The sequence below is a fragment of the Oncorhynchus kisutch genome, linkage group LG30, assembly GCF_002021735.2.
Source record: "Oncorhynchus kisutch isolate 150728-3 linkage group LG30, Okis_V2, whole genome shotgun sequence".
Classification (NCBI taxonomy): domain Eukaryota; kingdom Metazoa; phylum Chordata; class Actinopteri; order Salmoniformes; family Salmonidae; genus Oncorhynchus; species Oncorhynchus kisutch.
This window is the reverse complement of record NC_034203.2, coordinates 39,735,170-39,751,940: the sequence shown is the minus strand read 5'-3', so window position 1 is coordinate 39,751,940 and position 16,771 is coordinate 39,735,170. Positions and strand designations below refer to the sequence as shown.

General features: G+C 42.9%; 1 protein-coding gene across 1 annotated transcript; it reads right to left on the bottom strand.

The window, feature by feature from the left end:
* On the bottom strand, positions 1-6,300 carry LOC109874594 (protein shisa-like-2A). The gene is made up of 3 exons (XM_031809680.1): positions 5,798-6,300; positions 3,001-3,137; positions 1-1,850 (listed from the first exon to the last, which is right to left on the bottom strand). The coding sequence occupies exons 1-3, from the start codon at positions 5,977-5,979 to the stop codon at positions 1,675-1,677; spliced, it is 495 nt and encodes a 164-aa protein (XP_031665540.1). The 5' UTR covers positions 5,980-6,300; the 3' UTR covers positions 1-1,674.
* Between the last annotated feature and the right edge of the window lie 10,471 nt (positions 6,301-16,771).

Sequence of the window (16,771 nt, the reverse complement as noted above, 5' to 3'; positions counted from 1 at the left end):
TTTTATTTTTGTAAGTACATTTTAATGTGTTGTGCACTCAGCCACCCACTTTAATAGATTGAGAAAACATCAAACTTGGTGCCTGCTGTGATAACACACCATAAAGGTGCACCATCTTTCCTCTTTGACAAGTTACTCTCTATTTGAAGCATGACTAACAAAGAAGTGACTCACACAACTGATGCCTCATGGCATGCAGCCATTGTATATGGCAAATTGGCAACACAATGACTTTGACCACATGAATTAAAGTGTTTCTGAACATGGGGACAGCAGCATGGACAGCGGTGGAACATAACATTCTATAATCTCTGCCATGATCAATGCTGAGTTTTGAGAAAATTCAACATGACAGTTCAACATGCAATGTTTCAACAAGCAATTTCATGTATTTTATATTACAACAGACATGACCTTTTTAAAGCTGAAATCCACATAAGGGCAAACGACGCCGCTGTGCGCGCCAGCACATTTGTTTTTGTTGATGAAACCGAGTTGTGGAGTGTCCAGCATCGTGAAAATAAATAATTACAGTACGTACGCTGTTGGTCTATCGCGCGTGGAATGATGATGATGATGTCAGAGGGTGTGACTTATTTGTTGTTGTAATATCGCAAAAGGACGTGGCAGTTTTACCGTTATGGATTCCACCTTGAACGTTTTGAAAACCGGGCCAAGTTAAGGTAACTGGAAATCTGAGGCTTTCTGTTTGTTATTATGTTGTACTATGTCTGATTTATTTCCTTATCAGTTCTATTGGATGCAAATACGTTGTAGACACTTGTTGTCCCATTGGCAACATTCTCAACCAAATAAACATTTCACACACAGACACGTAGACGATCGAAAACAGTGTCCAGATAGAAGGTGAAGAATCACACAAACTGTCGACGTTGAAGTTCAGTAAATGCTGGTTTGAGGAGCTTGTTATCTGAGAGTGTCTGTCTTGAAGACACACGAGCTTCTATTAAATCAGACACAGTTAAAATGGATTTCTCAACACAAAATAATGAATGAAAAGATTTCCCTCTGTCCTTTCTCTTGCTTCATCAAACAACATTGGAATACAGAGGTGAGGCAAGACAGACAATATGCTTCGGGTCCACAGTTGTCCAGCGTGACTTCTGTCTTTCTGTTTTTGAAGTTTATTTTCATCAACAGAAAAAAAAGAAGCTCAACTGAAATGTTTCTAGAGTGGGTTAACCAGCCAACTACTGTTTGAACATTGACAAACTCAGTACTACTCCAGTCCATACAGAACATGGTCATTAATGGTTGTTGCTTCTCCAGTCCTCCCTCTGTGTGGCGTAGTCTTCTATACACTCATTTCCAGTCAGAACAAGTAAGCATCTGACCGCCTTTAGAAGACAGCGTCGTACGAAGCGCCCTTCATATTAAAGGCCCAATGCATACATTTTTATCTTAATATCAAATAATTTCTGGGTAACAATTAAGTACCTTAATGTGATTGTTTTGAATCAAAATGGTCAAAACGAAACAATGGCTTCTTAACAAGAGCAATTATTTTTTAAATGTCACAGTATTATCCCAACCTAAATATATATTAAACACAAATAAATCACGTTTTTGACTGCACTGGGCCTTTATGCGTCCTACGAAGGGCCCTCCATTACCTCCTAAGCATCCTACAAAGTGCCCTCCATATTAAGAGCACTACGATGGGCCCTCCATGTTGACGGTGGTGACGAAGCACCTCTGGAACAATCTCTCAGGGTCGGGTGGCTGGTTGTCACAGTCCAGCTTCCTGCTGAAGAAGTGCTTCCTGAAGCCCTGAGGGCCGATGGACGGTGCTGGGCCGGAGTGGCTGGGGCCCTCACGGGGGTCCAACCCTGGAATACCGAGACACACAAGCAGGCACACATGCACGCACGCACGCACAGACACACACACACACTGCAGCTGTACTTGTTCATTGTGAGATAGAATGTGTGTTTTTGCTGTCCTCTTTTTTTATTCCCAACCAGACATCACTAGCTGGCCCATCATTATGGTATGTCACTAGCTGGCCCATCATTATGGTATGTCACTAGCTGGCCCATCATTATGGTATGTCACTAGCTGGCCCATCATTATGAAACCAGACATCACTAACTGGCCCATCATTATGGTATCTCACTAGCTGGCCCGTCATTATGGTATGTCACCAGCTGGCCCATCATTATGGTATGTCACTAGCTGGCCCATCATTATGAAACTAGACATCACTAGCTGGCCCATCATTATGGTATGTCACTACAGGCCCATCATTATGGTATGTCACTAGCCGGCCCATCATTATGAAACCAGACATCACTAGCTGGCCCATCATTATGGTATGTCACTAACTGGCCCATCATTATGAAACCAGACATCACTAGCTGGCCCATCATTATGGTATGTCACTAGCTGGCCCATCATTATGGTATGTCACTACTGGCCCATCATTATGGTATGTCACTAGCTGGCCCATCATTATGAAACCAGACATCACTAGCTGGCCCATCATTATGGTATGACACTAGCTGGCCCATCATTATGGTATGTCACTAGCTGGCCCATCATTATGAAACCAGACATCACTAGCTGGCCCATCATTATGGTATGACACTAGCTGGCCCATCATTATGGTATGTCACTAGCTGGCCCATCATTATGGTATGTCACTAACTGGCCCATCATTATGAAACCAGACATCACTAACTGGCCCATCATTATGAAACCAGACATCACTAGCAGGCCCATCATTATGGTATGACACTAGCTGGCCCATCATTATGGTATGTCCCTACTGGCCCATCATTATGGTATGTACTACTGGCCCATCATTATGGTATGTCCCAAGCAAGACAATAATGATGATATGTCACTAGCTGGCCCATCATTATGGTATGTCACTACTGGCCCATCATTATGATATCTCACTAGCTGGCCCATCTTTATGGTATGTCAGTAGCTGGCCCATTATTATGGTATGTTGCCACCTCTGGTCACTTGTGTTACCTGGTGGTCGTAGTGGCAGGCCGTTGTCAAGGCGACTGGGCTTAGTGGCGATGAAGAGGTAGCAGAGGACACAGACTGTGATGAGGAAGGCCAGGAGGACCACTGCTGCTATGGACAGACCTATCAGAGCCCCAAAGCTGGGGAGGGAGGGAAGGAAGGGGGGTGAGGGGGAGAGGGGTAGAGAGAAGGGAAGAGGAGAAAGAGAGATGAGGAGAGAGGAAAAAGAGGAAGAACACATCAAAAGAGAGTGAAAGAGCGAGTCTCAACATCAACAGTGAAGAGGTGACTTTGGGATGCTGGCCTTCTAGGCAGAGTTGCAAGGAAAAATACATACCTCAGACTGGCCAATTAAAAAGAAAAGATTAAGATGGGCAAAAGAACACAGACACTGGACAGAGGAACTCTGCCTAGAAGGCCAGCATCCCGGAGTCGCCTCTTCACTGTTGAAGTTGGGACTGGTGTTTTGTGGGTACTATTTAATGAAGCTGCCAGTTGAGGACTTGTGAGGCATCTGTTTCTCAAACTAGACACTCGAATGTACTTGTCCTCTTGCTCAGTTGTGCACCGGGGTCTCCCACTCCTCTTTCTATTCTGGTTAGGGCCAGTTTGCGCTGTTCTGTGACGGGAGTAGTACACGGCATTGTACGAGATCTTCAGTTTCTTGGTAATTTCTCGCATGGAATAGACTTCATTTCTCAGAACAAGAATAGACTGAAGAGTTTCAGAAGAAAGTTCTTTGTTTCTGTCCATTTTGAGTCTGTAATCAAACCCACAAATGCTGATGCTCCGGGTACTCAACTAGTCTAAAGAAGGCCAGTTCCATTGCTTCTTTAATCAGAACAAAGGTTTTTAGCTGTGCTAACATAATTGAAAAAGGGTTTTCTAATGATAATTTAGCATTTTAAAATGATAAACTTGGATTAGCTAACACAGCGTGCCATTGGAACAAAGGAGTGATGGTTGCTGATAATGGGCCTCTGTACGCCTATGTGGATATTTCATTTAAAATCATCAGTTTCCAGCTACAATAGGCATTTACAACATTAACAATGTCTACACTGTATTTCTGATCAATTTGATGTTATTTTAAATGGACAAAAAATTTGCTTTTCTTTAAAAAACAAGGACATTTCTAAATGACCCCAAAGTGCTTCGGGAGACTAGTCAAGGATCATATCACCGACTCACTTCAGTTTGCATACCGCCCTAACAGGTCCACAGATAATGCAATAGCCATCACAGTGCACACTGCCCTATCCCACCTGGACAAGAACAATATCTATTTTTGAATGCTGTTCATTGACTTCAGCTCACCATTCAACACCATAGTACCCTCCAAGCTCATTATCAAGCTGGAGGCCCTGGGCCTCAACACCACCCTGTGCAATTAGGTCCTGGACTTTCTGATGGGCCGCCCCCAGGTGGTGAAGGTAGGAAACAACATCTCCACCTCGCTGACCCTCAACACTGGGGCCCCACAAGGGTGCGTGCTCAGCCCCCTCCTGTACCTCCCTGTTTGCCCACAACTGCGTGGCCATGCACGCCTCCAACTCAATCATCAAGTTTGCAGACAACACAACAGTAGTGGGCTTGATGACCAACAACGATGAGTCAGCCTACAGGGAGGAAGGGAGGGCCCTCAGAGTGTGGTGTCAGGAAAAACACTGCAACAGTGCCTCTTTCAACCTCAGGAGGCTGAAGAAATTTGGTTTGTCACCCAAAAGCCTGACTAACTTCTACAGATCCACAATCGGGAGCATCCTGTCGGGCTGTATCACTGCCTGGTACGGCAACTGCTCCGCACAACGCATCACCGGGGGAAACTACATGCCCTCCATGACACCTACAGCACCCGATGTCACAGGAAGGCCATAAAGATCATCAAGGACAACAACCACCTGAGCCACTGCCTGTTCACCCCGCTATCATCCAGAAGGCGAGGTCAGTACAGGTGCATCAAAGCTGGGACCGAGAGATTGAAGAATAGCTTCTATCTCAAGGCCATCAGACTGCTAAACAGCATCACTAATTCAGAGGCTGCTGCCTACACTGAGACTCAATCACTGGCCACTTTAACAAATGGATCACTAGTCACTTTAAACAGTGGAACTTTAATGCCACATTAATAATATTTACATATCTTGCATTACTCATATCATATATATATACTCTATTTTATACTGCATCTTGCCTATGCTGCTCGGCCATCGCTCATCCATATATTTATATGTACATATTCCCATTCACCCTTTTAGATTTGTGTGTATTAGGTAGTTGTTGGGGAATTGTTAGATTACTTGTTAGATATTACTGGACTTGTCGGAACGAGAAGCACAAGCATTTCGCTACACTCATAATAACATCTGCTGACCATGTGTATGTGGCCAATTATATTTCATTCGATTTGATTTGAAATGTCCTTCCAATAAGGTTAACCATTTCCCATGATCCATTTGAACTTTTACACATTTTCATGTTGGATTTTAATTTAGGTATTTATCACCTTCCATAAGTTTGGCATACAATAGCCTATAGTTAATAAGATCACCATAACTCCAGTGCAAACCAATTGAAATGTGAAGATCCTATAAATCTGTTATCAGTATCCTAAAAAATATCCTTAATTCTCGTGTATTAATTGTGTGCGCTTTGCTGTATAATTATGATCAACAATGTCTCTCATCTTGTGGTTTCTTGAGATAAAATAAAGCATCATAGTCTACCATTGTAATAACTCTACAAAAACTATGTCCAAAAAGCACACCATCATAAAGACTAGTAAAGATCCCTTACGTACCTGAGCCACCACATGTATCCATACTCATAAGGGAAAAAGCTGTTGGGATCATCACAGCAATACTTGATATCGTTAAATCCGCAGCAGAATGTCGCGCTCGGATCGCTCCCTTCTTTAGGACATGAAGAGCCATTCATAAACACATTCTCTGCGCTGTAGTAGCTTGTGCACTCCGAACTCATGCTGGTAGAAAACACACTCTTAGGGAGAAGAGTCGGAGAGATGATTTCCTTAGATGTTTAAAGGTCTCATTGTAATTCTATCCACATAAGTGTCCCTTGCTCTGCTGAAAAGTGCAAAACATTTATTCCAAGGATGCCACTGAAATGGGACGAAACTTTGCACCTCGACATATCATTTAGAATTCTAGAGTACCCCTCCCATCTCTCTCTCGCTCTCTCTTTCTCTTTCTCTCTCTTTCTCTCTCTCTCTCTCTGTCTCTCTCTCTCTCTCTCTCTCTCTCTCTGTCTCTGTCTCTGTCTCTCTCTCTCTCTCGCTCTCTCTCTCGCTCTCTCTCTCTCTCGCTCTCTCTCTCTCTCTCTCTCTCTCTCTCTCTCTCTCTCTCTCTCTCTCTCTCTCTCTCTCCAACAGTGAAGAGATATCTCTACAAAAGTGGACTAATTCATTAAATCATATCTAATCCATTTTTATCTTGCTTTGATGTCACAAACATGAAGGCCACATTTTGTTTTCTTAAACTTTCTTAATAAGTAGACTGACATCCTTAGCCAGGTTGCCGTGTCTGCTCAGCTATTTCATTCCTCTCCTTGTGCTCCGTGTCATTTGCTTTTGGAATGTTCACACTAATGGTACCTAGACTATTACATAATCCATTCAAGCTTGAATTGAACGTAGGCGGTTCGCATGAAACATGATTGATGCAATCAATGTTAATACAGTAATATGAAAACCTTAAAAGAAAGAGTGCCCTCCACTTCATGTGTAGATACATTATTGCATGGAACATATCTAATAAGCACTGATTTCAAACTACAACAAACCCACTAAGCATTTACCATCAGACGTCTTTTGGATGTTTTTTAGATATTCTTTTGGTGCGGTCCGGACCGGCCTTGATTTGACCTAAAAAAGGCAACTAAGATTGGTTCAGAATTGGCACCAATTATAGACGTCTATGATAAGTCCAGTAGGGTTTTTGCCTTTCATGCCACAACCCGGGATTGTTGTTCGCTACACTGGTGTCAGAAATGGGAAGGCAGCCATGACCGTTAAACATCATCACTTGTAACCTAAGCAATATGGTGGAATCTCCTTCTACTAGCCCAGAATTCCACTGATCCTGCTTTTAGACTTGTGGGAAGTATTCTTGTGAACGATTAAAGGCCTACATTTCACACTAAGCATTTAACGACGAAAACGTCTGTCCATACCAGCCGTCTTTTTTGGGGTCTTGTTTCGGTGCAGTCCGGACTAATCTTGATTTGTTCGTAAGAGTCTCATCTTTGGTGGAAACTGTTCAGGTTTTACAAACGATTTCATTATGATTTTCTTGTCCGTATCCTCTTGTGTGGAAAAAGACAGCTTTCACAAGCCTCCTGTTTTGGAACTACATATCGACGGAAAGAGGCGATTGAGCTGCAACCACTACAAGAAAAGGTAAGTCTCTACCATAAACACACAGGGATCTACTCAATATTCAAAATGAAGTCACTGTGAGAAGCACCGGTGTGTCAATCGACTCTAGTTTTTTTTTAAGCTTTTGAAAAATTGAACATAAGTGCATGTGACAGATGGGAACAATAATACATATTCTGCTGCAAGGTATTTCTTATATTACTGTGACATAATGCCTACTTCATTGAGAATGTTTGTGCAGTTTTAATTTTCCATAGGAAAAAAAAAACATATTTTCAAAGTCTGTAAATTTGTTTTTTCAACATTCAGAAAATACAAATGTTCTGCTTCTGTATAAAACATATATTTTTTAACATACGTTTTATACTGATGTCAAAAAGATGTCTTAAATGGATCTTCGAACCTTTTATTCAGCACGCAAAGTGAAATGTACGTGATGTCAACGTCTGGAAAAGAAATGTCTTTTTTAAATGTAATTTCTCTAATGATTGGTGTGCTTCTTCTGCAACTTGTTTATTATTACAAATTAGGCACACATGTAAAATATTTTCCAAAGACAAAGTCAGACAGAACTTTCATAAATGGAGTCTTCTGTTCGGTTTCAAAAAACTTCCGCATAGCTGATGTTTTGACAGTGTCGGAGCTGGAACTACGTCAGAGCTGTCAAATCCACAAGCCGCTCCCGACATGATACCTAAAGCATACATTGCCATTGCCTGCACGCTTTGTTTAGCAGTTCAAATACTGGAATGTGAGAAGTCATCTCCACCTCGATTAGGCTGATAGAAATCCTCATTATTTCGTTGAATGATTTTCAATTTGAGCGTAATTATTTCTATAGACCTATAGCCTACACTTTCTCATTCTGAATTTCTAACACCAGTGGGAAGGGTGTAGCTTCGTGACAATGATCACAAGAGCAGCTCTTCACCAATTTGACAGCTCCAACACAAATTCCCCTCTGACACTGGCAAAACATCAGCTATGCGGGTAACGGCTATCGGCAGTTAACGCTTGATCTGATTGAATCTAGGCCTTAACTGTTAGAATAGTGTGTTGATGAAGTTGTACAGGAAAAAAGAACAAACAACTTCTCTCTCTGTACTCTCCCTCCATCACCGGAGTAAAAACAGAGTAAATTATATTTTTATATATATATATATTTTTATATCTAATCCATTTTATCTTTCTTTATTTTTAAGAACCACTAATTTCTCACGACAACAATGAAAGAAATGGAGAACTTTCATCATTTGAATCTTTTGTTTGTTATTCAAAGAACACAGTTGTTACAATATCTTGTTGATGAAGCCGAAGGACTTCAGTTTCTCATAATTGCATCTCAGTACTGAAGGAATTGTATTGAACAATGCTTAATCATTGTATTCTCATGGAATACAACATTTCCAACATATCCAAACAAAACAACAATAGTTTGTCTCAAAGATTTTTTTGACCGCAGTAATTTCATGGGCCATCCCGCTTCTGACACCAGTGTAGAGAGTGGTGGTGCAGGGAAGTGAACCCCCCCCCCCCCCCAGCTAACACAGAACGTTCTGAGAGCCATACGTTTCTTAGAGCTTGGTGAGAGCGTGGTTGTCCTATGGTTATTTTTCATGCAACCTTCAAGCAACCGTTCCCAAAGCCAACACCTCCTTTGGCCACCTTTCCTTCCAGTTCTCTGCTGCCAATGACTTGAACGAATTGCAAAAATCGCTGAAGCTGGAGACTTATATTAACCACACTAACTTTAAACATCAGCTATCTGAGCAGCTAACCGATCGCTGCAGCTGTACATAGCCCATCTGAAAATAGCCCACCCAATCTACCTACCTCATCCCCATATTGTTTTTATTTACTTTTCTGCTCTTTTGCACACCAGTATTTCTACTTGCACATCATCATCTGCTCATCTATCACTCCAGTGTTAATTTGCTAAACTGTAATTACTCCGCTACTATGACCTATTTATTGCCTACCTCCTCACGCCATTTGCACACACTGTATATAGACTTTCTTTTTTAGCTATTGTGTTATTGACTGTACGCTTTCTTATTCCGTCTGTAACTCTGGGTTGTTGTTTGTGTTGCACTGCTTTGCTTTATCTTGGCCAGGTCACAGTTGTAAATGAGAACTTGTTCTCAACTAGCTTGGTTAAATAAAGGTGAAATAAAAAATAAATAAATAATTAAAATCAACGTTCTGGGAATGGTGCAGGATGTTACTTAGGTGGGATTTTCAGTGCTTCAGCATAATGTTTCCTGCAGGTTTCTTCATGGTTTTATTTAAAGTCATGTTCTCAGAACATTAAGAAAACATTCCATAAACAGAGGAAAACATTAGTAAGTGTTGTGGAAATTCATTATTGGTACACTCGAAGTCAATCTAAAATGAATCACTTTATTATCAGCACGCTGGATTGGTTCCAACCAACTCAATGCACCATGTACACATGTCAATCAGGAGCTCTCTCGGGTCAGTCCTGTTAAATCTCTTATATACAGACACGTTATATTTGCATGATTTAGCTTATTTATAATTTATAATTAATCAATCATTAACGTCTGCTTCATTCATTTGACTGACCAACACTGGGTCATGCATGTGACAGACCAATACCTCACAAGGCTTCTTCTCTATAAGCTGAAACCTTGAAACTGAGATATTTTTTGTTCTCAAAACAAGGGTCTGGGTGTACTGCCAAATTGAAGATACTGATAGTGAGGATTCGTTTTATCAGTCACTTGCATTAACACAGAAATTGGTTATTAGAAAAGCACAAGAATAGAACACAGAAATTGGTAAATAGAAAACCACAACTATAACATTTTCCATCACATAACGTTCAAAGAACATTCTAAGAATTGTTTTTAAATACATACATTCTGTTCTCAGTGTCAACAAAAATCTATCATCTATCTTGTTAAAAGTGTGTTCAGGTGTGTTGGCTTCGCCCACAAATTGGCCACACCTGATCTTAATGAGTGCTTGTTGTCTTTGAAATGGGGTCTGTTTGAATAGACTAAAATGAGCAGCTTTGTATCAGTAAAAAAATGTGTCATGCTAGCTCCATCTGGATGGCACAGTGTACTAATAATATGAAGAAAGAACAGAAGATCATAGGTTTGTATCTCACTGATGCTGGGCCACACAAAAAGACACAAAGTGTTTGCATGATTAATGCCTAACCAAATTAATTTCCTATCGGTGTCCTATCAGTGTCCTATCTGTGTTGAGAGTTCAAAACAGTTAACCCACACTAAGCTTGTAAATCAAATCAAATCAAATCAAATTTATTTATATAGCCCTTCGTACATCAGCTGATATCTCAAAGTGCTGTACAGAAACCCAGCCTAAAACCCCAAACAGCAAGCAATGCAGGTGTAGAAGCACGGTGGCTAGGAAAAACTCCCTAGAAAGGCCAATACCTAGGAAGAAACCTAGAGAGGAACCAGGCTATGTGGGGTGGCCAGTCCTCTTCTGGCTGTGCCGGGTGGAGATTATAACAGAACATGGCCAAGATGTTCAAATGTTCATAAATGACCAGCATGGTCGAATAATAATAAGGCAGAACAGTTGAAACTGGAGAAGCAGCACGGTCAGGTGGACTGGGGACAGCAAGGAGTCATCATGTCAGGTAGTCCTGGGGCATGGTCCTAGGGCTCAGGTCAGTTGAAACTGGAGCAGCAGCACGGTCAGGTGGACTGGGGACAGCAAGGAGTCATCATGTCAGGTAGTCCTGGGGCATGGTCCTAGGGCTCAGGTCCTCGGAGAGAGAGAGAGAAAGAGAGAATTAGAGAACGCACACTTAGATTCACACAGGACACCGAATAGGACAGGAGAGGTACTCCAGATATAACAAACTGACCCCAGCCCCCCGACACATAAACTACTGCAGCATAAATACTGGAGGCTGAGACAGGAGGGGTCAGGAGACACTGGTTTATATGGTTTATATGGACTCACTGAGGAGGTTCTGGGAGGGAGATGGTTTATATGGACTCACTGAGGAGGATCTGGAAGGGAGATGGTTTATATGGACTCACTGAGGAGGATCTGGAAGGGAGATGGTTTATATGGACTCACTGAGGAGGATCTGGGAGGGAGATGGTTTATATGGACTCACTGAGGAGGATCTGGAAGGGAGATGGTTTATATGGACTCACTGAGGAGGATCTGGAAGGGAGATGGTTTATATGGACTCACTGAGGAGGATCTGGGAGGGAGATGGTTTATATGGACTCACTGAGGAGGTTCTGGGAGGGAGATGGTTTATATGGACTCACTGAGGAGGATCTGGGAGGGAGATGGTTTATATGGACTCACTGAGGAGGTTCTGGGAGGGAGATGGTTTATATGGACTCACTGAGGAGGTTCTGGGAGGGAGATGGTTTATATGGACTCACTGAGGAGGATCTGGGAGGGAGATGGTTTATATGGACTCACTGAGGAGGATCTGGGAGGGAGATGGTTTATATGGACTCACTGAGGAGGATCTGGGAGGGAGATGGTTTATATGGACTCACTGAGGAGGATCTGGGAGGGAGATGGTTTATATGGACTCACTGAGGGGGTTCTGGGAGGGAGATGGTTTATATGGACTCACTGAGGAGGTTCTGGGAGGGAGATGGTTTATATGGACTCACTGAGGAGGATCTGGGAGGGAGATGGTTTATATGGACTCACTGAGGAGGATCTGGGAGGGAGATGGTTTATATGGACTCACTGAGGAGGATCTGGGAGGGAGATGGTTTATATGGACTCACTGAGGAGGTTCTGGGAGGGAGATGGTTTATATGGACTCACTGAGGAGGTTCTGGGAGGGAGATGGTTTATATGGACTCACTGAGGAGGTTCTGGGAGGGAGATGGTTTATATGGACTCACTGAGGAGGATCTGGGAGGGAGATGGTTTATATGGACTCACTGAGGAGGATCTGGGAGGGAGATGGTTTATATGGACTCACTGAGGAGGTTCTGGGAGGGAGATGGTTTATATGGACTCACTGAGGAGGTTCTGGGAGGGAGATGGTTTATATGGACTCACTGAGGAGGTTCTGGGAGGGAGATGGTTTACATGGACTCACTGAGGAGGATCTGGGAGGGAGATGGTTTATATGGACTCACTGAGGAGGATCTGGGAGGGAGATGGTTTATATGGACTCACTGAGGAGGTTCTGGGAGGGAGATGGTTTATATGGACTCACTGAGGAGGATCTGGGAGGGAGATGGTTTATATGGACTCACTGAGGAGGTTATGGGAGGGAGATGGTTTATATGGACTCACTGAGGAGGTTCTGGGAGGGAGATGGTTTATATGGACTCACTGAGGAGGATCTGGGAGGGAGATGGTTTATATGGACTCACTGAGGAGGTTCTGGGAGGGAGATGGTTTATATGGACTCACTGAGGAGGTTCTGGGAGGGAGATGGTTCACATGGTCTCACTGAGGAGGTTCTGGGAGGGAGATGGTTTATATGGACTCACTGAGGAGGATCTGGGAGGGAGATGGTTTATATGGACTCACTGAGGAGGTTCTGGGAGGGAGATGGTTTACATGGTCTCACTGAGGAGGTTCTGGGAGGGAGATGGTTTATATGGACTCACTGAGGAGGTTCTGGGAGGGAGATGGTTTATATGGACTCACTGAGGAGGTTCTGGGAGGGAGATGGTTTATATGGACTCACTGAGGAGGTTCTGGGAGGGAGATGGTTTACATGGTCTCACTGAGGAGGTTCTGGGAGGGAGATGGTTTATATGGACTCACTGAGGAGGATCTGGGAGGGAGATGGTTTATATGGACTCACTGAGGAGGTTCTGGGAGGGAGATGGTTTATATGGACTCACTGAGGAGGTTCTGGGAGGGAGATGGTTTATATGGACTCACTGAGGAGGTTCTGGGAGGGAGATGGTTTATATGGACTCACTGAGGAGGATCTGGGAGGGAGATGGTTTATATGGACTCACTGAGGAGGTTCTGGAAGGGAGATGGTTTACATGGTCTCACTGAGGAGGTTCTGGGAGGGAGATGGTTTATATGGACTCACTGAGGAGGATCTGGGAGGGAGATGGTTTATATGGACTCACTGAGGAGGATCTGGGAGGGAGATGGTTTATATGGACTCACTGAGGAGGATCTGGGAGGGAGATGGTTTATATGGACTCACTGAGGAGGATCTGGGAGGGAGATGGTTTATATGGACTCACTGAGGAGGATCTGGGAGGGAGATGGTTTATATGGTCTCACTGAGGAGGATCTGGGAGGGAGATGGTTTATATGGACTCACTGAGGAGGATCTGGGAGGGAGATGGTTTATATGGTCTCACTGAGGAGGATCTGGGAGGGAGATGGTTTATATGGACTCACTGAGGAGGATCTGGGAGGGAGATGGTTTATATGGACTCACTGAGGAGGATCTGGGAGGGAGATGGTTTACATGGACTCACTGAGGAGGTTCTGGAAGGGAGATGGTTTATATGGACTCACTGAGGAGGTTCTGGAAGGGAGATGGTTTACATGGTCTCACTGAGGAGGTTCTGGGAGGGAGATGGTTTATATGGACTCACTGAGGAGGTTCTGGGAGGGAGATGGTTTATATGGACTCACTGAGGAGGTTCTGGGAGGGAGATGGTTTACATGTCAGCAGGAGAAACATGATGTGGGTCCTGACTAGTTTAGGGCAGTGAGTATTGGATAAGAGAAAGGGGGACAGATAGAGACAGATTGAAAGAGAGAAAGAGAGAGAGAGAGATTGAAAGAGAGAGATTGAAAAAGAGAAGGTGAGAGAGATGAATTACATTATACCTTCTGCGTGGCATATACCAACAATGTACCTCTTTGGAAAATGGGTTTGATAAGGACTTGATTTAAAGAGAGCCCTATAGTACTGTATTCGCCATGTCCTTGTTATTGTGAAAGGTATCTGTACTTTTGTTCAATTGGTTGATGCTCTTTCTTTGTGCTCTGTCTCCATCCATTCCTTCACCTGAACATTAGTATAAGAAAAACATCTTTGGACAAGGTTCAGCTGCTAAAATGGCACAGCAATTACTGTAAGAGTTTTCCCACATATTGGGCTCTGTTCAACCGCGTCTCGTCTCGGAAATGTAAAGGCAATGTTCCTGCTTCAGCGGAGGCTGCATTCATGGTGAACATTGCGTACTGTATGTCCTTTCAATCGGAAATTACTTGTACATTTCTATCACGAATCTGCAACACTTCAGCATTTCAGAATGAGTAGAGCCCATTATTATTATTATTATTATTATTATTATTATTATTTTACCCACTTTTTCTCCCCAATTTCGTGATATCCAATTGCGATCCAATTACGATCTTGTCTCATCGCTGCAACTCCCCAATGGGCTCGGGAGAGGCGTACGGTGCATGTACACTAGATAGCGGTAAATTGCGGCATGCCGCTTAGGCCGCCCATTGTGACTCGCTTGTGGGCGTCGTGCGTCAAGAATTCAGCATAGCAAGTTTGTATGAAGGTCTGGTTATTAATTGGGTACATAGTTCAATAGTAGTATCCTCTAAAACACTCTGGTGACAAACAAACTTTTCTGCCCTGTTTCCAATTGTCCACATGGCTGGGACCACCTATTCAAGTAAGTTAATACATTTAGAAAATATAATTAAAAAAATATATATTATTAGCTAACGTTACAGTGCAGGCTAACACACACATGAGCTGCTAAATGAGCTAGCTAGCTATCTAGGCAATTTCACATACTGTATAGATAGCTAGCCAAGTGAATTAAATATCACCAGCTACCTAACTTCATATTAGCTAGCTATCTTGATGTATTTAACACTGTAAAAATCAAACTCCAAATGCATTTGAAGAGGTCGCAATGAAGAGCAGGGGTTCTGAGTCCTGCTCCTGGGGACTTTTTGTTTTTGCCTCAGCACTGCTGACTCATCATCAAGCTTCAAGTGGTATTTCTGTATTCATTTGTGATGCTATCCTTGATATGATCCTGTTATTGTCACATGCAAATATGTGTGCCCATGCATTTATCAATTCAATGTTATCCTGATTTGTTATCAGGGATATTATACTTTAGTAATCCACAATGACCTGGTGATGTAAAAGTCTAATAATTACATTGTCTTCCATATTCCTACAGATACCTTGTAACTGGATATTCCTTCAAAACGATTGCCTACAGTTAACGTGTAGGGCACTGCAAGGTTGGGTGTCCAGGCCCATCTGGAACTGCCTCCTGGAGGAATTCAGGTGTTTGAAGGCTACCTGTGTCCTGCGTAACATTATGAGGATGGACACGAGGGCCAGGAGGGGATCTGCAGCTCGCCGCCGTGTGCCAGAGGAGGAGTCTGCTGCTCTGCAGGATGTTTCAAGGATGGGGTCCAACAACACAGCAAGAGAGGCAGTCCGTGTGTAGGAGATCTTCACCTCCTACTTCTTCGAAGAGGGTGCTGTTCCCTGGCAACACCATAGACTACACTATATACAACCAAGGGCTCTTTTAAGAGCCATTCGCATATCAATAAGAGTATTATTCCATTTACTTAGCTATTTCAACTGCAGTTATTCAAATCCCAGTTTCTTTCCCTTTGATTTCTACTTCTCAGGTGAGGGTGCTGTTTTGGTAAGGGTGTGATGTCTGTACAAAAAAAACCAGGCTATTTTAAATCACCCATATTGAAAAAATGTAGGACAATTTGACACCCTATAACCCACATACTCATGTATCAATCTGATTGATGGATTGTGTTGTACAGATAGCAGGCTCAGGTGTATTACTGTGAATCCTTCCACCTTCAAATATTTTTTTTAACATTTTATTTTTTAACATTTTATTTTACCTTTATTTAACCAGGCAAGTCAGTTAAGAACAAATTCTTATTTTCAATGACGGCCTGGGAACAGTGGGTTAACTGCCTGTTCAGGGGCAGAACGACAGATTTGTACCTTGTCCGCTCAGGGGTTTGAACTCGCAACCTTCCGGTTACTAGTCCAACGCTCTAACCACTAGGCCACCCCTGGCACAAAGGCCAACCATGGAGAATAGCAAGACCCTTAATTATTTCTATAACTACACTATATTGTTTGTCCTTGTGTGTCCATTCATGTTTTTCAGCATAAAGTACTCTGCAGCCTTAGTGTGGTGTGGACACCAGGTGAGGCCACACACACACCTGTTGATACCTGTTGAATAATATCACTTTAGCTACCTTATTTTCTTAATAACAGTATCTCTCCTTCAGTATCTTCTCCAGTATCTTAATCCCTCTCTCCTCTTCTCCCTAAATCCTCTAGGTTATATCAGCTGTGTCGGTGAACCCCTGCCTCATCTGAACTGGCTACATAGAGGGCACAGCATGATCAGAGGTGAGAGGTCACTTGGTCAG